Here is a 23,330-nt window from a genome sequence, read left to right as displayed (position 1 = left end):
CTGGAAATATTTATAATGGTTATAGGGGGATAAATATTTGCAGTAAAATATTTGCAATTGGTATATTTGCAAAATTTTAAATATAGTTAGAATAATGCATGTTGACTCGAGTAAGTTCTTTCTGATCTAGCCTTGTGCCTTTTCTCCCCTTTATAGGCCATTAGAACGATCCAGTGAAGATGTGGATATAATCTTCACGCGGCTGAAAGAAGTTAAAGCTTTTGAGAAATTTCACCCAAATCTCCTTCATCAGATTTGCTTATGTGGTTATTATGAGAATCTGGAAAAAGGAATAACATGTAAGAAATGCAACTCCAGTGGTGTGTTTTCATGTATAAGTTTGTGCTCATCTGTGGTTACCCTGTGGGGATGGATAGCAAATGGGGTATCTGTGTGCCAAATATGTGAGCTTCAGTCAAAGATATGAGGTTGACATTTCCCTCTCCTTTATTTATTCAGTTCCATGTAGGCATTTCCTTAACTCCTTCATCCACAGCATGTGAATGGTTCTTCCAGGGCAGCCTACTTTCCAGATGGAGCTGGAAGGATGTACTGATTTATACATTCAGCAGTATCCTTAGAAATTCTAAAATATAATTATTTTCTGTAACCCAAGAAATATGGGAGCCAGCAGGATATTAAACAAGACAAAAGGTCTCTTAACTAATGATAATAGTAATTTAAAAACTTAAAGCATAGCTGATTTTACAATAGCAATGTTTCAGATTAACCTCAGTGATAACATCTATTCCAGATGTGACCAAAGGGGTAGGGAGAGTAAAATGATAGGGTAACAGCTGCATTAAAAAAAAAACCAAGTATTTTCTTATTAAGAAAGTAGTGCTATTCTATTTGTTGGGATGCTTTATACTGCAGTAACAGAAAACTCCCATCCAGCTGGCTTGAGTAATAACTCATACAAAGGGGGACAATCAGTTACTCATGTATAAGCAGTCCTGAGGAAGGATGGCTTCAGGGTTGGTTGATTAAGTGGCTCAATGACATTATTAAGGTCCCAGGTTCCTCCCACCTTTTTTGTTGGTTTATTTGTTTTTGCTCTGCATCCTCAGGTGTTGGCATTTGTACTCAGATTTGTCCCAAATGGTTCTCATACAACTAACTACAGCAGTTGGAGGCATTGTGTGCTGATACACAACATTCCTGCTGAAGGACTATTTCTTGTCTCTTTTTCAGAATCCCCCAGCAGACTTCCTGTATTGTTTCATTGGCCAGAATTGCATCATGTGCCCATCTTTAAACCAATCACTGGCAGAGATCATGGAATCACCAGGGCTGATTTAGACCAATCATGGTTACCCCAGTGGAGCTAGGGAAGAAATACGTTCTTAGAATTCGACCCATTAGAGTAGGGTGGGAACTTGTATCAAATCCATGTTCAGTTAAATAGGAGGAAGGGAGGGCGTGATTCTGAGTGGGAACCTATCAGGATCTGTCACAACATCACTGTAGAAAATTTAGAAGACAAAATAAAAATCACCTACAATCCCCAAATCCAGAGATTGACATTCACATTTTGTGTGTGTTCTTCAAGATGTTTTCCCATATGCACACATGCAAAAACATAGTCATACTTCTATTAAAAAAAAATCATCCACACATACGGTTTTCAAACCAATATTTTTATTCTTACTGATAGCGGGAACTTCATTCTTTTAGAGCTGAGACTCTGTTTTCTATTTCTTAAGGCCATTTTCAATGAATCTTCTGTGATGTGTAATATGAATTTGATTGGCAGATGATAACGTCTTTGGGGGCCAAGAAGTTCATGAAAGGCAAAGCCCTAACTCTAAAATAAGTCCCTTACAAAGGCTAGAGTTACTCGAGAGGCCAGCTATAAACTCAGCCATCCCCCATCTTAAGCTTATCATTGCACTTGGTAGGATGCTATTGTTGTTCTTGCCTTTCCACAGCATGTCTCAGTCAGAGAGCTCAGAACAGCTTGTCGTCATTAATTATGGCTCCCAGAAGCTTCCTCTTACGCACTGAGCACTAGCCTTGTCAGAACGTAACTGTCCCACTGAGTTGTCATGTGATTTTTCATTGAGCCACTTGACTTCTGACTCTGTGAGAAGAATTTTAAAATATCAGATCATTCCATCTAGTTATTTAGCTAGGATATTTAAAAGGATAGTTGGGTCTGTATGAGATTTTTGAACCAGTGTTTCAGAATGACTTTCCAAACTACTGGTCTTAACATGGATATGAGAACTAAGGTTCTCTTTAAATAACTAAATGTTTTCTCTCTGAGATTACAAAAGTAAAGCAAAATTAAGTTCAGAAATTTCTCATGAGAATCATTTCTAGAGAGTAGTTAACTCGTCATGCCTAAAAGCAGTGAATTTATAAAATAAACAAGAAAATGGACAATGAAAATACAGTAGTTAAAAATTTTAAAACAGATTTTATTTTTCTTAATCAGCCATTGGTTAGCTTAAAAGGAGACATTCTATTCTAGAAAGCATGTTGCTTTTAATATAAATAGATTTGGGAAATTGGGGTGGTGAGCTAGTTTTGTTGAGTCCCATAGTCTTATTAACACGCACCCCATCTAGAGTAATAATTTTCCAAGAATCACAATACAGTGAAGTATATTTAAGATAAATTACAGAGAATACCAGTCAATTCTTCTTACATTCAAAGGATCTTATAGCATTTAGGGTTATCATCCCTTATTGCTGCTCTGTAAATATGAAAGAGTTCTGTTTAATAGAGTTCTACTTCATGGAACGTTGAATAAATAGGATATAGCTTTGTTGATAGAAGAGGGAAAGAAAATTTTGGCATGTTCTGATGGGTACAGATAGAGAAAGGTTGGTAAGCTCATCTAGGTCCAAGTTAGGCTCACAATAACCAGTGAGAAACTATCAGGTTATGTGGTAAAACCAACTTACATTTGGTCTACTTACATGGCTGTTTCTTTTCCAGTATTTCGCCAGGGTGATATTGGAACCAACTGGTATGCTGTCCTGGCAGGGTCTTTGGATGTTAAAGTTTCTGAGACTAGCAGTCACCAGGTAAGATACCTTATTCTTTTTTTTTGTCTTAAAGTAAGAGTTATTACTTTTAAACGATACATTATCCCTCTGTCTTGGATGCCATCAAAATTACATTTTCCAAGCCACTTCCTCTTTCCCACAGTAAGGAGTTCAGCAAGTATGTGTTGAGTTCCTTTATTAAGTTACTCAAGAAACATATATAGTGAATGTCTTCCATGATTTGAGTGTGGCGCCGGGTGTGGGAACATGAAATGCAGGAGCACATGGGCTGTTCTCCGGGAGCTTGCTCTCTATTTGGAAAATGCAACAAGTCCATTGCAGTGAGAAACTTCAGTTACATAAGGTGAAATGTGGGCAAAGGGGAAGGAGAAGCAAGTCTTCCGAGGTTTGTCCTTAGATCCTCCTCCGTCTGGCTTCCTGACTTTTCTCCGTCCTAGAAGTGATCCCCTTGTCGGCCTTTTAAGAGCTCCAGCAATGCAGGGGAAATGTGGTTGGTGCAGTCCCCCAAATATCCCTCACTTTTTCTCTACCTCAACTTGTCAAATGTGGGAGGGCCAGTAATACTTTTTTTCCTAAAGTGCAGCACAGGCTTCCTTTATCCTAATCAGTCGCCTCTGAGGAGCTTGGCATCCTAGTAGATAAAACTCATATTCTTCTTGCCCTCCATCCCATAATATTTGTGAATTTAAAATTGGACCCTGGGCTTCCCTGGTGGCGCAGTGGTTGAGAGTCCGCCTGCCGATGCAGGGGACACGGGTTCGTGCCCCGGTCCGGGAAGATCCCACATGCCACGGAGCGGCTGGGCCCGTGAGCCATGGCCGCTGAGCCTGCGCGTCCGGAGCCTGTGCTCCGCAACGGGAGAGGCCACAACAGTGAGAGGCCCACATACTGCAAAAAAAAAAAAAAAAAAAAAGTTTTATATTAAACAAAGGAGCATTTGGAGCTAATGCCAAAATTTACACTTTTACATAAAAAAGAAACTTCTGGGCTTCCCTGGTGGCGCAGTGGTTGAGAGTCCACCTGCCGATGCAGGGGACACGGGTTCGTGCCCCGGTCCGGGAAGATCCCACATGCCGCGGAGCGGCTGGGCCCGTGAGCCATGGCTGCTGAGCCTGCGCATCCGGAGCCTGTGCTCCGCAACGGGAGAGACCACAACAGTGAGAGGCCCGCGTACCGCAAAAAAAAAAAAAGAAAATTGTACCCAGAGTCTCCTTTCATATCTGCAGTGACTTTTGCTCCGTCATTATTCCATGTGGCCTAAATGTGTGGAACCTTCCTACTTAGAGCCAAGACCCTCTCATCTCAAAAGGACACCCCTCTAGAGGCTACCGTCAAGCTTCAGTATGAGAATGTTCCAAGTTTATATTCACATATTCAGGATTCAGATAAAAACTGAAGGAAGAGAATTGGCTAACTACAGAATCAGAAAGAAATATCAAGAAACATCAAAGAATCAGTTAAAGGGACAAATAACCTCCAGCCAAGTACCATGTTTAAGACAGTGCTTCTGAGCCTTCTCCAGATGTGGCACACTTCGAATGTGAGAAACATCATGACATCCTCAACTTGAGGTTTAAATTTTGTAGGAACCTGTGTGTGTGTTGGAGTTGCGGGCAGTTACCATCTAACAAGCGGATGGTCGGTAAGTGGACATTTGAAGTTTGGAGTATAGGTGCCTGTGTTCCACCCATTGTCATGGAGGCTTAGGACCTCAGGCCAGTGCCCAAGTTCTACGTAACCAATAGTGTACCTTTTCTATGTACCAGTGCATCAAAAGTTCCATGAGAAACTGCCCGGAATCTGTGCCCGCTAGCCTCAGTGGTACTGTCCCTCTCCCCTCTCTCACAGGGCCAGTTTCCTCTTGGATTTCAGAGCGGCCCAACGGGAGAGGTGGATTTTGATTCTTGTAAGCTGCCTCCGTTTCCCAGCGGGACCGAGGACAGCTAGCAATTCTTGGGTATTTGTTATGTGCTAGGCAGTGTTCTCAGCACTTAATAGGTGTTTACTCCTTTAATCCTCACAATAACCCTATGAGGTAGGTCACGTTACTGCTTCATTTTACAGATGAGGAAACTGAGGCCTCAAGGGATTAACTCACTTGCTCCAAGTAACATATCTAGAAATTAGGGGAACCAAGATTAAAACCCAAGGACTTAGGCACCTGAACATACGCTCTTAGCCAACACTCTGTACTATTTGACTCCGAAGAAACATGATGAAGCGTGTGATTCCCCTCTCTCGGCTACTTCTCATCCTTTCAGGTCACCCCATGTCCTGCATCTCTGCACACCTTTTCCCCGCAGACTGCTGTCCTGGTGGGTCCCCTCCGGCTCTCGTGGCTCACAGCTGCCCCTGATGCTTCCCTTCACCCGGTCGCACCTCCGTGGATGTGCAGAGGGGACAGGACCTAGAAGAGGATGATTTTCCTTCCTCCTCTGCATGGTCCTGAATGAGTAATGATGGTGTGGGTGGAAAGTTGAAAAGAGAAAGGTGAGGAAAGAGAGGAAAGGGAAGGAAGATGCAAATTAAGGAGGAGAAAGGTGAGAAGGCAAGAAATATAAGCAAGAGAGATGAGGAAAGAATTTTAAAAAGCAGAGCAGATGTTCCTAAGGGATGATAAATAGCATCAGCAGTGACGTGCTGACACCTCAGATGTTAAAAGCTGGCGTGAGATTTTGATGGTGTTAGAATAGTATTTGGCCAGGGGCTGCTGGAGTGTTACCCTGGACCAATTATCTCTCACCATGCGGTGCCAGCCAAGAATAGCTGAGCAACACTTTGTTATTAGCTGTGGGTTTTTAAAAAATTTTAGTACATTTTTAACTTTAGATTTTAGCTGTGTTTTTTTTTTTTTTGCGGTACGCGGGCCTCTCACTGTTGTGGCCTCTCCCGTTGCGGAGCACAGGCTCCGGACGCGCAGGCTCAGCGGCCATGGCTCACGGACCCAGCCGCTCCGCGGCATGTGGAATCATCCCGGACCGGGGCACGAACCCGTGTCCCCTGCATCGGCAGGCGGACTCTCAACCACCACGCCACCAGGGAAGCCCCCAGATTTTAGCTGTGGTTTTGACCTCAGCCCCAATGCAGAGAAGTTTCCTGAGCTGGGCTTGCTCTTCTCTTACTTTGTTAGGAATTAGTTTTATACCAAAGCTGGCTTATTGCCTCCTCTGTGTACTTCACAGAGTCCAGCCATAATGTCCAACCAGAGTTTTCTGAATTGATTTGGAGAGTCACTAAGAAACAAGGAAAACACATTGACCTCTACATCCTCCAGCCCTCCCAAGAGTAGCCTGAGACAGACAGTGATCCTAGCCTTCTAGCCAGCTCTGATGGGCAAGACAGGGTTCCAGCCACACGGAGGGAAGAAGCTGAGGAGGATGAGTGAGATGGCTGAATCTTCTCTCATGGCAAGTTGCTCAAAGGGGAGAAACCAAAAAAACCCATTTCTAGCTGCTCTAGCCTTGTAATGGACTCTGGTCTCTGCCCACTAGTGATGTGGCCACATCAGGTCTATGGGTTAGCCAATCATAGTAGCTCCTATGTAAGTGAGGGTTTGCCAACAGGGTGCCAACAGGATGCCAAGCAATGCCAACAGGAGATAGATAGATAGATAGATAGAAAGATAGATAGATAGGAAGATAGATAGATGGATAGATGGATGGATAGATAGATAAATAGATAGATAGAGACAGATATTTCTTTTAAGGAATTGGTTTATGTCATTGTGGGGACTGCCAAGTTTGAAATCTTCAGGGCAACTGGCAGGCTGGAGTTTCAGGTGAAAGTTGATGCTGCAGTCTTGAGTCTAAAAGCTGGAAACTCAGGCAGAATTTCTATGTTGCATTGTGGAAGCAGAATTTCTTCTTTGGGAAACCTCAAGGGAGACCTATGTGCTCTCAAGGCCTTCAACTGATTAGATGAGGCCCACCCCCATTATGGCAGGTAATCTGCTTTACTTAAAGTCTACTGATTGCAAATGTTAATCACATCTAAAAAAATACTTTTATAGCAAAATATAGACTGTTTGACTGAACAACTGATTACCATAGTTTAGCCAAGTTGACACACAAAATTAACCATCCTATACCCCTATCATGGGGAGCAAAATGAGATTGGGCAATGGGCCATGGGAGGAGAAGCAAGAAAAGACCTGGAATTCCTAGAGACCAGCAACAGCATTGCTAAGTGCCTTCACGTGTCACACTGTGTGAGGGGTTCCGTGGATATTAACTGTCTTTATCTTTAGTTATTCATGTCCTATTTTACAGGGGCTTGAAAACGAGGCTCAGAGACCTTAGGTATAACTTTCCTGGGGCCACACATACGTACGTGGCTAAATTAAGAATTGAATTCACTCGACATTTCAAAATGAAGCTTACCGGGTTTTACAATAATTCTGTGTTTGGTAAAGGAAGATAAATTTCTGTGGCTTATAGAAACATTTTGGATACCTCCTAGATGCTTAACAAATACCTGTTGGAATGTGAGCAACCCTCTAATTTTGTTTACTTCCTGATTTCAAGGTTTTTTTCCAATTTCTTTCACTTAGTAAGTCGCCATGCATCGTATGAAACCTCATGCAGCAGTATTAATATTTTTGTAGGAAAAAGAACCCACTGCAAGTCGTCACAGTTTTCTGGCTAATGACTACGTTGACCGTTGTCTGCCCAGAGGAGTTGTTAATGTCCGCCACTAAGTAGGTAAAGCAGAGTCCTTACTGATGACTGAATGACAGTTTTATGAGGCCACATTTTTTAAAATTTGTATTAAATCTGTGGGTTTGTTTTCCCCCTGTGTATGTAAAGAAAGTTTGGTTACATTGTGGAATCTTTGCTGGGACTAACTTTATCTGCCTATTTTTGGTCTCTGCGGACCAAAAATGTCAGTGCTGGAAAATTCCTGGACAGTGGCTTTAGAGGTACATGGCTATAAAAGAGAAGTATTTCCTTCTTTTTACTGCTTGACTTAGCAAAATAAACTCATTTTAGTTTTATAAAATGCAGGCAAGAAAAAAAAAAGAATTGAATTCACATCTGACACACTCCAAATTTCATGTTCTTCCTGCTGTTCACACACGAAAAAAGGTGGGCAGGGGGCAGTAAAAGAAAAAGAAGAAAAGTTAAAAGAGACTAAGAGAGAATTAAGGAACGAAATGAGGTAACAGCAAAGAGTCAAATCTTCAAAAGTGGTTAGGGCAGTTTCTTGCCAGCCTGCCCCTCCATTTCCTTTCCTCAAGTCTCACCCTGCCTTGCATGCCTCTCTTCTCATCTGAGAGTCAGAAGTCAGAGGAGATGGTGGTGATGAACTGCCAACCTCATCTCTGAGTTGCGGCTCCTCAGTAGGGTTTTAGCTGAGCCGGGATGGTGAGATAAGGGCAGGAATGGCTAATGGTAACAGGGCGCCCACTAGAGGCAGCTTTGTGCAAAGCACTTTACAAGTTTTATTTCACTGGCTACTCCCTGCATCGCCTTCCCCATTCAGTGCTATTATTAGTCTCATTTTACAGGTTACACAGCCATTAGGTGTCAGAGCCAGTTCTTTGTGATCCTAGGGCTCACGTTCTTGACCCTCAGGGTTGTACAGGTGCCATCCGGAGGGTGGGAAGGGGAAGGGATAAAGTGAGGGCTGAGCAGTTCAGCAGTGACGAGTGTGCAGAGAAGCAGCTTTTCCCCTGCAGCTCCTGCAGCCACCCTCCTGCATTTCCGATTCCAGCTCAGAACTCAGAGCTCCACGCCTCACCTCCAAGCCCCCCTGAGGCGTGCTGCTGGGGAAGGCCCGCTTCTCACCCTCTGCTGGGCTGCCCCTGGCATGTGGGCCCTCCTGCACCACCTTTCAGGCCTGGACGCCCACAGTGAAATGAGCGTGGCCCATCCCTTCAAAGGGTTTCTGGGTTAGAGGGTGGGAGAGGTGTTGATGGGATGTGTAGGGGGTTGAGAGAAAAGGAGGAGCCTGACTTGGATGATGAGGTGGGCGGTGATGCCACTGATTGAAATAAGAAACACGTGAGGAAGAAAACCCTTCACAGATTCTGGTACAGTATTTTTATGGCATACATTTATTAGGTACTATTGATTTGGGGGGAATGTCTTTTGAAAAAAAATCACCCTATTTCTTATGTATGATAGGAAGATATAACTATAACTTCAAGAATACACAGAGCAGAAGTATCTTATTTGCCTCATAAATTCATGTTACTTTCCTGCCTGTTTCAGTATATTACTTTTTTCCCCTTCCCATCATTCCTCTATACTTTTCTGCTCACCAGAGTAAGAAAACTCACTTCTTGCTCTCTGTATGATTGGTTTGGCAGGTTCTTCTTGAATTCTTTGGACCTCCCGTGGAGGGTCACCCTTATTTCTCATTAGCCATACACTACGAGCAGAGTAGTATTAAATCTCATCATATGCAAAGCATTTCACTTGCACTCTTTTGTTTGAGCCGCTCTGTTAGGTCGACCCAGCTGTGTTGCATCTTGCTTAGGTCACAGGTGAATGAGTTGCCCACTCAGGAGGACACAGTGGTAGCCCATAGAGCTGGAAGTCACCTGACTTCCTTACCCAATCCGGTGCTCTGCCCGAGCCACGCTGAGGTTGGCCACACGAGGGACCATCTGCTGGGGGAGGAGGCTACGGGTACAAAGGGCGCTTGCTCCCAGGCGCTGCCGGTACGCGCGCATGGTGGTCACGGCGGTGTGTGGCGCCTTCTTCATACCCTGGGGTCACGCCGATGCCCAACGTTATAGCAAAGAAAGCCCTTGATTCCGCATTTGGGAGAAGGAGGAAAACAGAAACACGCCGGTAGGTAGTAATATACTCTTCAGGCCCTTTCCTGGCATGGGAGGGCGGAGGGGAAAAGCCATGGGGCTGCGGGCAGCCAGATGGCTCGCCTCCTGGTCTTGTTTGGGGTCAGCCCGCCCAGTCAGTTTAGAAACACAACGTGTGCCAGCCGGGGAGGCACGACCTGGCGCGCTGATGCTGCCCCGGCCTGTGTCCGCTCCTGGCTCGGGACCGGCACCCTGGGGTACAGGAGCCTGCCGCGCGCTGGCTGGGACCAGCTTCTCTGCCTCTCACGCAGTTAGGCCTACGCTCTGCTTCCCCGCCTTCTCTTCACCTGAGTCTCCCCAGTCCAAGGCCTCGAGCGCGGACCGGGGTAGGGGAGAGACAAAAGCCTCCGGATGAGGAGAGGGACGTGGGCCGTACCTACCCGAGACCCTCCCCGAGGAGCTGGTGCCACGGTGCTTTCGTTTCTTGCGTTACAGCCTTGAAACCGGGGGTGTGCTAAGAACTCTGGGAAGTACATGGATTATTCCATTCCTGTTATTATGGCGAACTTTTATTAGAGACCGTCCTTGGAAATGTCTTCCTGTAATTTATATTGATCCCACTACTCCGTAAAACAAAACCTACTTGGGAAGTGCTCCTGCCCCTGTGTCCCTGTGTGGCTGTCAGAGGCCCCTCTCCCAGCTGCCCAGCCGTTTTCCTGCCTGGCCGTGCATTGTCTTACCCCCTGAAACTGAGAATGCCCAGCAAGGGGCCCTGCCCACGGACCGCCTCACTATCCCCGAGTGTCCCAGCCTGGCTCACGTGCTCGTGTAGCACAGATTCTGCTGGGGATATATCCTCCAGTTCCCAGCGAGACCTGTCCCCACCCTCGGTTTCTTACCTAAGCCTGAGCAGGACGCGCAGGCCTTCAGATGCCCACAGCTGAACTCGAGTGCTCAGGAAGCTGCCTGTCTCCGGTGCCTAATTAACTTAACGGGCTGAAAGCCAGAGGCTTTACATTCCCACTGGAATGAATAATATCAATACTATGGGTGGACTTTTTCATGTTTAAGTGGATTTCAGGTTAGGAATGAGCACTGGAACAAGTTATAAAACAAATATGAAGCTTAAAAACAATAAATAGTTTTAAAAACCACACTATCTCAGACAATACCCAACTGTGTGGGGGGAGGGGCCAGAGAGACAGGGTCCTTCTTTTCTCTGCAGATTTTATAAGTGAGGAGCCTCTTTGGCATGGTAACTATTTAAATCCTAAAAATAAAGTTTTAAACTAATCTTTACAGCAAAAAAGTATAACAGTTCCCCAGTCATATGAAAGAAGAATTTCTGATGGTTGCAGAGCAAATAGAAGTTCATACTGCAAAATAGGGAATGGGATGCTTTATTAATTCATTAAAACTTTTATATTTCTATAACAGATGCTTAAAGTGTTACTATTAATGCAGTGCACAATGGTTTAAATCAGACCTCTTTCGAAATCCTCAGAGCCACTTAATTGCTGAGTGACTGTGAGCAAGTTAGAGCACGTGTAAGTTCGAGATACTAGTTCCTGCCTTAAATTAGTTAATGTAGATAAAGCACTTAGTACGAAGCTTGGCAAGGAGCAGGGCTTCCGTGCTTTTTTATTACTACTTGGAAAGAAAAGTTGGTTGCCTGAAGTGGAATGCTGTTGGTTGCAATGTTGTCATTTTACCACAAGAGGGCAGTGCTAGAATAGAAAAAGCAGGAAATGCACTTGGTATTCGAAATGGCAAGTTTAACAGTGCTGTTCAGCCATTTCATGGGATCAGAGAATAGGGCTGAGCTTGGCCTTGGTCATCACTTTATTCATCTTTTCATCAGTCTCTATAAAGTCTGGCGATTTTTAGCCAAATTTTTGGAAAATGGTCTCTTACTGGTTCTCTCCCCAAAGTAAAATGTGCTTTTTTTTTTTAAAACCCTCTGTCTATACAACAAAGATGTTTTTAAGCGTTGCATATTTGTTTGTAAAATTTGGAGGGTAGGCATGTTTCTCTGTCATGTTGCTTTATCTTTCCCCGTCTTTGTTTTTGTCTGTCTGATTCTTTGGTTCATTCTCATTTCACCCCATTATTTTCAGACCTTGCTGTCATTTGGAAACATCTTCTGAACCCATTTATCAAGCCAATAAAACCTGAAAGGTGCCAAGTCTAGAGTGGTTGTTTGTAATCTCTTACTACTTGTCTATGCTTAGGTCACACTCTTTGTTAGGATCTGATCAGAGTTTGTTTAGCATCCTGCCTGGGGCATCCGAGTACTGCATTTAGTTTTGTTGCATGTAATTCTGGGTTTGGGCAGAGGCAAGACAGGGCCACAGTGTAGTACAGACTGGCTCTCTGCTGAAACAGGGCTGGCCTCCCGGAGTGAGTTATCAGATGCTAATGCGAGTCCATTCTCACTGAACCTTCCAGCAGCCAGCTTGCCTGATCTTGTTGTGCTGTGTCTAACACCGATTCCAAGGAAGTGCTCTCAAAGTAATAGAGCTTGTCTTTGCTGTTTGTCAGGAAGAAAAACACATTTGTCTTAGTATTTTGCCTTCCTGCTTGGTAGTAAATCCTTAAGGCTGCACATACGCCCTAATGTCTTGACAAATTCAGAGATTAGGTTCCATTAAACTTTTATTTTCTAAAAGGACTTGGAGCACTTCGTAAATTCCAGGACTAAATTCCAGCTTATGAAATAAACCCAGGCACTAGCAGACTTAATGGCAAGTGTTGCCTATAGGCCTAAAATAGAAATTGTAAAACTACTTGTTTTGTAAAAATTTGTTTCAGGGTGTACACACTTAAAGTACCAGTTTGTTCCTTGATGTTAACCCAACATGTATCCAAAACAATAAATACGCGGTGAGACAATTAACTTCTTGAGCTACTAATAAGGAAGTGAGTTAAATATGCATGATTAAAAATAGGATACCCCTCTGGGCCTCCCTGGTGGCGCAGTGGTTGGGAGTCCGCCTGCCGATGCAGGGGACGTGGGTTCGTGCCCCGGTCCGGGAAGATCCCACATGCCACGGAGCGGCTGGGTCCGTGAGCCATGGCCGCTGAGCCTGCGTGTAAAAAAAAAAAAAAAAGGATACCCTTCAAAGTTACAGAGCAGTCAAAAAATTGATGTACTTAACACAGAACTCTTCTAATTTATTGTTTTAAATTTCATCAGAATGTCTAACTTGTGTAAATTAGATTTCAGCTGCTGCTCATAGACCTCATGTGCAAGGTCCACGTTTATTAGCTTGGATATCAGTGACACATAACCGTGGACTTTCTTAACACCATTCCCATGTCCATACTGTAGTAATGTTTATAACGAAACAAACAAATAAAATGCCTCCTATGAGAATGCCTACTTTAAGGAAACCCAGTATACTGTAATCCAGACATTCAAAGCAGATAAATTAAGGGGTGATTAGTTGCAGTGCAGAAGGATTCTTTGATTTACAGCAGGACTCTTCAGAAGGGTTCCTTTGAATACATGCTCCCCCAGAGAGCTGAAGTGTTTTGCAGATCATTCAAACCACTTGACATCCAGACTGGGGGACAGAGAAACTTGGAATTTAAGTGTTGAAAAAGCCATCATTAATTGGAGATGAATGCAAAATGAGTAAGAGATTCTCTGTTACTTAAATAGTAGAAAAATACACTTTGCTTTTTAGACATGTAGATAACCATATTTATATACATGTATAGGTTAAGTCAGAAATAATAGTTTCCATTTTTGATGGAGCACCTGTGTGCCAGGAACCGTATTGGACTATCTATCACGTATACTGAATTCTGCTAATAATCGAACGAGAAAGATTGTGCCCATTTCGCAAGGGAGGATACTGAGGCTCCTGGGAGCATTCTCCCCAAAGCCCAGGATTAGTAATTGGCAGAAATGAGCTTTGAATCTAGGTCTGCAAGGCGCGTCCTCTTCTCCCTATGCTGCCTCCAGGGCACGTCCCGCTCGGTGTGGAGTGTGCCGACGCTGGTGCCTCCAGGTGTGTGTGCTTTGCCTGACGCTCCCTGCCTTCCAGCAGGGCCAGATTGTTGACACCTTTGTTAACTTACCTAACACCAACTTTTAGGAGCAGAAGTAACCAGACCCCACCTATTCTGCTGAAACACATACCATACCAAGATATTGCTCCTGACTTCAGTTGGTGCCCACCTGGGCAGGAGGAGAACCTGTAAGCTGGGGGCTGCCCACGGTGGAGATGGGCACCTTCTAGAGGGCATGTGCAGGTGCTGCTGGGCAGGAGGTGGGGGAGGACGCAGGAGGTGGGAGCAACACAGCCCCCAGGTGAGCAGGTGAAGGGCTGAGGCAGGTCTAACATGATGGGTGGGGCCTGGTGATGGGCAGGGAGGCAGGAAGCAGGCTCTGTGATGGAGATGGGTGGCCAGGCTGACGACGACGAGGCCCGGTATTAGAACGGTGCCAGAGAGGAGCCAGGGCCTGGGGAGTGCTGTCACGACGAGGCAGTCTACCACTTTGAGAAGAATTAGGATACCGGCAGGTTATCGGGACCGAGATGCAGAAAGATAGAAACCCAGTTTGTCCAACTGATGCAGGAGCTCCGTTATTAGAACAGGGCACAGGATCGGAGTGGGCAAAGCAGAAATGCAGATGCGATTCTTAGTTTCTGGCTTTGGTCGCTTGCATTTCTCCTGAGTAAGGGGGTCCGAGCCCCAGCCTGGAATGGATTTGATCCTCTAGGTGAGGGTCAAGTGGGCCCCAATGTTGCGATTAGAGGGTTGGAGGGGGAGCAGTGCCAAATGTGTGGGCTTTTCCTGGTGATTTGGAATCATTAGGAATTCAATCTGTGAATTGGCTGATTGAGAAAAGAACCTGTACGGATTAAAGTAATAATTAATCAGTTTTCCTACTGAACCTTAGAAAGAGGTTCTTAAATTTCATATAAGTTAGGAAGTAGATGGGAGGTAATTAGATTGGCTAGTTTCTAGTCTCAACCCTTCTACCTGTTAGCCACACTTCACAAATGACTGAATATCGTTGAGCCCGATTCTCCTCAACCTATAACATAACAATAATCCCAGTGTTGCAGGATTGCCTTAATACTACCACCAGGAAGAATATCTTTATTAAGCATTTCTCTTGAGTCCGGCATGGTGCAAAGCACTTAAATACTTTATCTCCTTTACCTGTTGTGAAGAATTAATGAGACATCACAGTCAAGACACCTGGCCCAGGGCATGGCCTATAGTACTCCACTCACACATGTGGAGATCCACGTGAATACCGAGGCACGGGAGGATAAGTACTGTTAAGGGTGACTGGGTAAGTAAGTTTTTAGAAGGTAGGAGGAGTGATCAAGTGGACTCACAGATGAGAGAGAGCTCGATCCGATTGCGGGAAGAAACCAGGTATCGTATCAGTAATGTGTCATAGGTAATTCTTTGTTTTGAGAGCCCATCACTGCTAGTTACGTAGTAGCATTGGCCTTGGAGACCCAGGATGCTTAACTAATACAAGGAAGTCTTCCCAGGTGTCACCCAAGGGATATTGCACTTAGGATGTGTCTGATGCAAAGCCGTCAGTGATAAGCTGGTCTCTGTTGCTATTGTAGGATCTCTCTGGGATTACTGGTTAGGCCCAGGACCTCCCCAGAGGTCTCAGTGTAACTTGGGACTCAGGGCCACGTTTAGCTACCCCAGTCTCCTGTTTGCCCAGAAGCTAACCTGGAGACGAGGATTTGGCTGCAAGTGCTTTTTATGGAGGAAACCCCAGGAAGTGTCGTAAGGGAGTGGGAAGTTGACAGGAGGAATGAGGAATGCCTATAAAAATGTGTAGGTAAGGAGTTCAGCTATGGGCATCTGGGCTCACTCCTTCCGGGGGACCCTCTAAGAAACTGGGTAGGGTAGGAAGCCGGCGTATTTATCTTGCTCCTCTCATGCCTCTTTGGAAGATACACCTTACAGGCATTAATTGCCCAGCACGCTGCCCTCAAGTGGAGCAATGCAGATGAAAGGGGAAGCCGAGCGTATATGTGGGAACTGTCCAGAAACCTACAGTTGCCTGCGAGGGTGGGAGAAAGGGGTGGGGGAATCTGGCAGGGCTCCAGCAGCCTCTGCTAAACCCACCTTCATACTTGAAGACACTCAGATTTTTAGATCGTCATTTCACATTTGAAAGTCCCCCCAAATAAATTACCATCTTAATGTAAAATGGGCCATTCCTTCACTGTTGATGTTTCATAGTCCTTGCCGATTTCTTCAGTCTTCCTCACTGTAAATATTTCCTTTCAGGTAACCTTTCCGAACATTAATCTGCAATTGAGCAGAAAATAAATGTCTGAATAGTCCCTGTCTAGTACGTATTGAGACATGAGCAGATCTCTAGAGGATGTGTGAGTTTAAAGGAATAGTAGTGTTCCCTGCAGAAATGCGCACTTGCAGCTGCAGGCAAAGGCATGCATTTAAGCATCTCCGCAGGGTTTCAGGCTTGGAACTCTGACCTGCAGGGATCTGGCGAGCTGGGAGTGTGCACTAAAATAAGAGTGCGTCAGCGACTCTGACTCACATTCCTGGGGCTCACGTTTATCCTGCCTTTCAACTTATTGATACATACTGAGCAACCATGTTGGTTCTGCCACCTGAGAGAACATTTGAATGTCAGTGTCTTTATCTGGTAATTATTTTCTACGCACATTGCAAGTCCCCTCCTGGAATTCAAATGCAAACAAGGCCTCGCCCCTAGGGACCATAAAGGGACTGATTCATCTTTAGGGTGAAGATGTTCTTCTTAGGACTTTCTTCTTCCATGTGCCCAATTATCCCAGTTGCCCAATCCACACTTCCCAATCCATTCAGATTTCTAAGTAAATTTGTCCTAAAAATACCGAGTCTGCTGAAAGTCAAGTTTGAAGTTGCAAGTAACGCTTCTTTCAGGTGAGGTTTTATAGTCCTGCTTTCAAAATCATATCTTGTATTTGTGATTCCCTGTCCTTACATTTGAGAGGATGGGGTCTGAAGGAGGAGAAGACAGGTCGGATCCCACACTCAGCTCTGGTGGGAGAGGACGGGATACTGGGAGCGAGCCCAGGTGCTGGACGGAATGACGCGGGCTGGTGCCCCTCTGCACAGAGGTCCTGACGCACGGAGCCACACTGAGGAGGGCACTTGGCAGCACTAACATGACTAAATGTTGTTACGTGTGAGCAGGCAGGTGTCATGTTAAACTCTCTAGGGGAAATCCAAGAATTTCAGTCTTTTGTCATCATTACAAGAACTGCTCACCAGCAAGAAGATGGGCTCATGCGACCGACTTTCACAGGCTGTGTCTTTGTATACCTTCTGGTGACACATGGTGACAGGTGTCGGGGATAGGAGACGAGAGACGGAGAAGACAACTTATTCCGTAAAAGTCTACAGCAAGCTCACGAAAAACAGATCTGCATAGTTCTTGTGCGTTATACTTTGTAGCTAATCGTAGATAATTGAGCTACATGGATAGTGGCAGTAGTAATACATATGGTTCATCCCTGTCAGGTTTTAAAATAGAAATTTACGCTGGAAAGTATACATTAGGCTAAGAGGATTCTTTCTGAAGGGTCCAGATGATTAAAAAAAAAAAATGAAGTAGGCTAGTGGATCTTTAAGCGAACCCGTAGTCTAAAGAATTTGTGAAAGTCTGTCATTTATCATAATCCATCTTGTGTTTTTACTAGAACCTGAAAATTACTCAGAAGTATCTGATATGCTGGGTATTGATATTTCAGCCCTGGGGATATTTTTCTGACTGAGTTTGTTACCAGCTGCCTTTCTGGAAAATTTATTAACAGGCCATTTTTATGTTTCCCCCTGATCTTTCATTCTCTTCTGAGATATTATTGATTTTATTTTCCTGAACACAATTTTAAGTGGTAATATCTGTGCAGAAGCAACTTGCTATGGTTCAGGGAACTGGATTCTTATGGGCATTCGTCTTAGTAATGTGATTACAAAGTCACTAACTTGATCTTAATAACATTTGCCTATTATCGTGTATTAGGTGCGTGAAAGGAAAACTGTACTTTCTAACTCAGGATTACCCTTGTGTATCTCCCTTAGTTGATAGTATCTTTTGCAAAATTAACGTCCAGGTGATCTTGAGTGACTGCATTACTTGCAACTAGTTAGGATTAAATCCAAGTATCATCGCCCATGTTGCATGCAGAAAGGAAATTACGTTTTTAGTACACCTTACACTTTTAAATCATCGGTTCAGGACATTTTATCAGCTAGCCACACAGCACTTCACTGGGTGCTGCGTTTACTCTATTGTGGCTGAGGGGGGCAGCGTGATACAAGAAGCTGGGAATCTGTAGTCAGATAGTCACAATTGGAACCTGGCTGCGTTACTTACTATCTGTGTGAACTCGGGCCTCGTGAATCCACCGTTCTGACCCTCAGTTTCCTCATCTCTTTGAGTCAGACTGACATAACCGTATCCCCGTTCCGGTTTCTTATTTAAATATCGTTAACTGTACTCTCTCACTAAAAAAGCTGAGTTCATCTTCAAACGATTTCCCCCGTTTTCTTAGAGCGAGTAGTCTTATAAAAAGATAACCATGTCCGCAGAAAGACGTGCACAAGATTGCTAGCAGCCTTATTCATAATATCCCCAAACCAGAAACAACCCAAATGTCCACGAATAGGAGACTGGATAAGCACATTGGGGCATACCCTTGCAATGGAAAACTATTCGTCAGTGAAAGGAAAAAACTACTGACCCACGCAACAACATGGATGAATCTTACAGACGTTATGTTAAGCAAAAGAAGCCAGACACCAAAGAGGGCATATTGTCTGATTCCTTTTACGTGAAGTCCTAAAACTGGCAAAATTCCTTTACGGTGATAGAAATCAGAGCATCAGTTGCCTCTGAAAGGAGGGTCCTGACTGGAAAGGGGCATAAGGGAACTTTCAGGGGTGATGGAAATGTTGTCTTGCCTTGGGTGGTGATTACACGGTGTATATATTTGTCAAAACTTGTTGAACTGTGCAAGTGAATTGAATGTTATATTGTATAGAAATTAGTTGACCCTTGAACAGGACGGGTTTGGACTGTGCGGGTTCACTCATGGCGGAGTTTTTTCCATAGTAAATACTACGGTACGACATGATCTGTGGCTGGTTGAATCTGCTGATGTGTAGGAACCACGATATGCTCAGCTTTTCTACTGTGTGTGTGCAGGGCTGGGGGTTGGCACCCCTAACTCCCCCGCTGTTCAAGGGTCAACTATATACTTCAAAGAAAAGACAACTCATCCACTGGCAAAATGTTTGCTTTTCTAATGACCAGTTTTTTGGATTCTCAGGATGCAGTGACCATCTGCACTCTGGGGATTGGGACAGCCTTTGGAGAGTCCATTCTGGACAACACTCCCCGCCATGCGACAATTGTTACGAGGGAAAGCAGTGAACTTCTCCGCATCGAGCAGAAGGACTTCAAGGCACTATGGGAGGTGAGCCCCAAGGCTGCTTTGTCAATTAACGTGGTTGCAGAAAAGAAAGAGAGCTGCCACATGGATAATGGCATTAGAGTCAAGCCTTAATGTGCTCTGTTCTGAGCCGGTGGATGGAATTTAATTTTCAAAACTTGTTTTTGAAATGAGTGAATGAAAAAGCCATTTTGACACAAGACGTCTTTCCTTTTTTTTTTTTTTAATGTAGCGCTTGCTCAGTTTTCTGTGGTTTGACATACATTATAATTATTTCTTGAATGACCATAGAGTGTTTTATGTATAGAGTGTTTTTATGTATTCCCCCTTCCTATTCCACAGATGTGTTCTTAACCAGGGAACAAAATACTTTGACATTTTCTTTGGCATTTTCAAAATCGTCATTGACATGTTCCCTGGGAAAGTGGAATGGATGGGGTTAACATCTGCTTCATTTAAATGCTTTAAAGAATGATGTGCCCTGTAATAAGGCATGGGAAACGAGGGACGGAAAGATGGCTGGTTACTTGCCAACTTCAAAATGCACGGATAGCACAGCAGTGGATGGAGGCAGCGGGTCCTGGCGGCTTGTGCATTTCCCGCTGCTTACCAGCGCCCTTTAGGGTACCATGCTCATTTACAAGAAGGACGGGGAAGAAATCAGCTTACACGCAGTCACGGTAAATGGAGTGCTTAGAAAGGCCCTTGCGTCCTTTATGCTCATTCCTTTTCAGTTCTTCAAGCTTCTGGCTGTTCCTTATCTTTGTCCTTGGCTCAGTACGTCCAAGCGTTAACCCATCGAGCTGGCAGGCTTTGCCACTTGTCCCAGTGTGGCTGAGATTTTAAACCTGATCTGAAAAGAATTTTGTGTAATCAGATAGTTTCCTCCAGAGCCAAACAAATGACAGATGCGTTAAGGGAGCAAACCTGTAGGTGAATGAGTGATGCTTTGCCTTGAAAGTCCTGCAAAGCCTTGGAAGGCCTTGGTGGTGAAACCTGTTACTTTTATTCTTGGCAGTAGTGAATAAATTGCAGGGTTACTTGTTGGAAACGTTCCTCTTAGAAAATATTAAAGAGCTCCAACTGCTCTCTAAAGTTCAGAGACAAAAGCGAGTTTTAGGAAGGTAGAGCTAAAGTAGGTTTGCATGAGGTATGTGCGGAGAGGTTTTCTGTCAATTAAAAGGGACCAAACTTGAGGCAAATAAGCCGCTTTTTGGATCTTTCATTTAAAAGGTGAGCTGAAAACTCTTTTCCAAAAAGAAAATTCGGAAGACTGGTTTAAGAACAAAAATGACTCCAATTGTGATGTATGTCATTATAACTGCTTCTGTCCGTGATGACTTATTCAAGTTGCTGGCAGAGGATGGTTTGTGGCAATATTTAAAAATTTATTTTAATTAGGAGGCCTCAGTGCTGTGAAGAAAGTTCCTGAGAAGTTGCTACCTGTGAACATTTTTAAAAATTTATTTTAAAAAATTTCGGGACTTCCCTGGCTGTCCAGTGGTTAAGACTCTGTGCTTCCACTGCAGGGGGCATGGGTTCGATCCCTGGTCAGGGAACTAAGATCCCGCATGCCGTGTGGCATGGCCAAAAAAACAATTTACTTAAGAAATTTTCAGACGTTCAGAAAATCGAAAAGGATAATACAATGAACGACTTATACACTCTCACCTAGTTCAGCAGTTGTTCACATAGAGTCATATTTGCTTCATCTGATTTTGCTGAACCACTTTAATGTAAACGACAGGCATCACGACATTTCATCCTATATATTAGCATATTTCTCCAAAAAATCAGACTGTCCTGCTACATACCCATAATACCATTATTTCACCTACAAAACTAAAGATAATATACTAACGTCATCTACATCCAGTCCACAGTTCAAATTTCCCCATAAATATCCAGAAATACATACATTTATTCCATAAGTATTTTTATATCTGTTTTATTTCAAACCAGACTCAAATAAAGAACCATGTGTTAACATTTGATTGTTATGTCTAAGTCAGTCTCTCCACCCCCCCCCCCCCCCCCCCCCCCGCCCTCTCTCTCTGTCTCTCTTTCTCTATGACACTGACTTGTTAAAAAGGCCAGGTCAGTTTCTCCCAAATTCAAGGTTTGTCTGATCATTTTCTCATGGTATCTTTTTTTGTACCCCTACCCCAGGGTTTCCTGTAAACGGAAGTTAGAGCTAAATGTTTGATTAGGTCAAGCCAAACACTTTTGGCAAGAAGTCAAAGGTGATACTGAGTACGTTAGGTTGCTCTTAATGTCTGGATGCCTCACTGTAAGTGATGCATTGGTTTGATTTGTTTGATCCCTTGGTTGGATTGTATCTGAGTTATATTTTAGGGCTATTTTTCACAGAGGTTTCCCTTAGAGGAAAATTATTAAATGGGGCTATTGATGTTGAAGGTGGTCCTTGGCATCCCAAACCTTGCCATATGATTTTGTAGCTCCGTGGGTCCAACCCCTCATCTGTAACCTCAGAGCATGATTCTGGTCTTCTCTGTCAGTGAATTAAGTGAGCTGAAAAGGATGGAGAGAGTTTTTAGACTGACCTCTTATTTTACAGGTTGGGGTTTGGAACCTCATAGTGAGCAAGAGATTAGTAAGATATTTCATTTTTATTTACCTGTTCATGCAGGCGAGCACAGAGTACAAATAAGACGCTCCGTGAACGTTTTAACTGGCTAAAGTGAGAATGCAAGGAACTCCATTATCTAGCAACCTGTGTGAATCAGAACTTTATTAATGAGCACACCTGTGCATATACAGTACATGATGATCCTAAGAAATTGTGGAATTCTAAATTACCTTTCGAGCAAAGAAAATTGACTTATGTTTATTCCACTGTTCATTTATTCAGCAAATACTTAGTGAGAATCTCCTGTGTGTCAGGTCTGGCTATAGCAGTGAAGAAGATTGACAGGGCGCCTGCTCTCTGGGCCAGGGCTTCTGTTCTACTTGGAGGAGAGAGAAAATAGACTAGCAAGTCAATAATATTATTTCAGAGTATAATATATCATTATCATTAAGTAAATTCTATTTCTATTCTCTGAATATAGGTGATCCATTGATGGCATATGTAAAACTAATCTGTTAGCAAAATATTGGATAACCAGAACACCTATTTCTTGATTATGTCAGATAAGAGTCTATAATTCAGCCATTCATCACACTGGTACGTAATATCTGTAAGCAACATTAAAACCCAAGCTCATGCTGTCAGCTGAAATTTAACTTAGATCTGGTAGCCAGATATCGAAAGGGAAGGATGACATAGCTTCAGGATTCAGGGAGAAGCCTCACTGAACCATGAAATGGCAGGAAGGAGGCAGCAGAAAGCTAAGCTGGGTCCTGCCTCTCCCATCAGCATGGTAAGGAGCTCACTGTTAGGCCATAGTTCCCACACGGTAGAAATAAGCTCATCTGAATCATGGGTCTAAATTTGCATGTTCATCTCATTTGCCTGCTTACTTCTGAGGAATGTCCTGGTGGGCCCGTGGTGTGGCAAGCACTCTCAGATTGAGGTTTCCCTCCTTATCTATGCCTTTGATGTCACTTAAAGTGGTTGACAAGGACCAGGAATCTGAGTTCCTTCTAACCAGGAAAATGATGGTGTGTAATCACTAACAGGTAGCACAGTCTACAAGTAGCTCTTCAATAGGCTGAGCGAATAGGCTATTTTAAATCTTACACCTGAGACTTTAATGGCAACAGAGAGCTAGGTAACCCTGCTTCCTTTCCTGACCAAAGGCAAGTTTCCTCAGCTCTCCGCAGATACACACCCAGAGAACTACACCTGAGATATTGAAATCCTATTCAATTTCATCCCCGGTCCTCTTGCTTTATGTTGTCTCTTATGTTGTAAGTCAAATTGGTAGCACCCAGAGTATTCTTTAAAATTATTGTCATAAATGTGACCAGAGGCATTATTTCAGTCGTCTATATAAATATATCAAAAATAAATAAATATTCCCCAAGATGTAACTGAGGAAGCGGCTTGATGCTTTTCTTTGTACCCTGTATCTTTCCTAATGAAAACTTTCTCTCCTCTTTCCTTTGCATGTTTCAGTTGCCAATTTA

The 23,330-nt window shown here is 43.8% G+C and overlaps 1 protein-coding gene across 1 annotated transcript in view; it reads left to right on the top strand.

Annotated features, from left to right (window-relative positions):
• RAPGEF4 (Rap guanine nucleotide exchange factor 4) overlaps positions 1 to 23,330 on the top strand; it is a 317,013-nt gene that overhangs the window by 55,734 nt on the left and 237,949 nt on the right. The window contains exons 2-4 of the mRNA XM_073807568.1: positions 157 to 299; positions 2,947 to 3,035; positions 19,116 to 19,262. Of these exons, the coding sequence (XP_073663669.1) occupies positions 157 to 299; positions 2,947 to 3,035; positions 19,116 to 19,262 (379 nt within the window). The remainder of the gene's footprint in view (positions 1 to 156; positions 300 to 2,946; positions 3,036 to 19,115; positions 19,263 to 23,330) is intronic.

This window comes from Tursiops truncatus, chromosome 7, assembly GCF_011762595.2.
Source record: "Tursiops truncatus isolate mTurTru1 chromosome 7, mTurTru1.mat.Y, whole genome shotgun sequence".
NCBI lineage: Eukaryota > Metazoa > Chordata > Mammalia > Artiodactyla > Delphinidae > Tursiops > Tursiops truncatus.
Note: the sequence above shows the minus strand (reverse complement) of the source record. Positions and strands in the feature narration are given on the sequence as shown.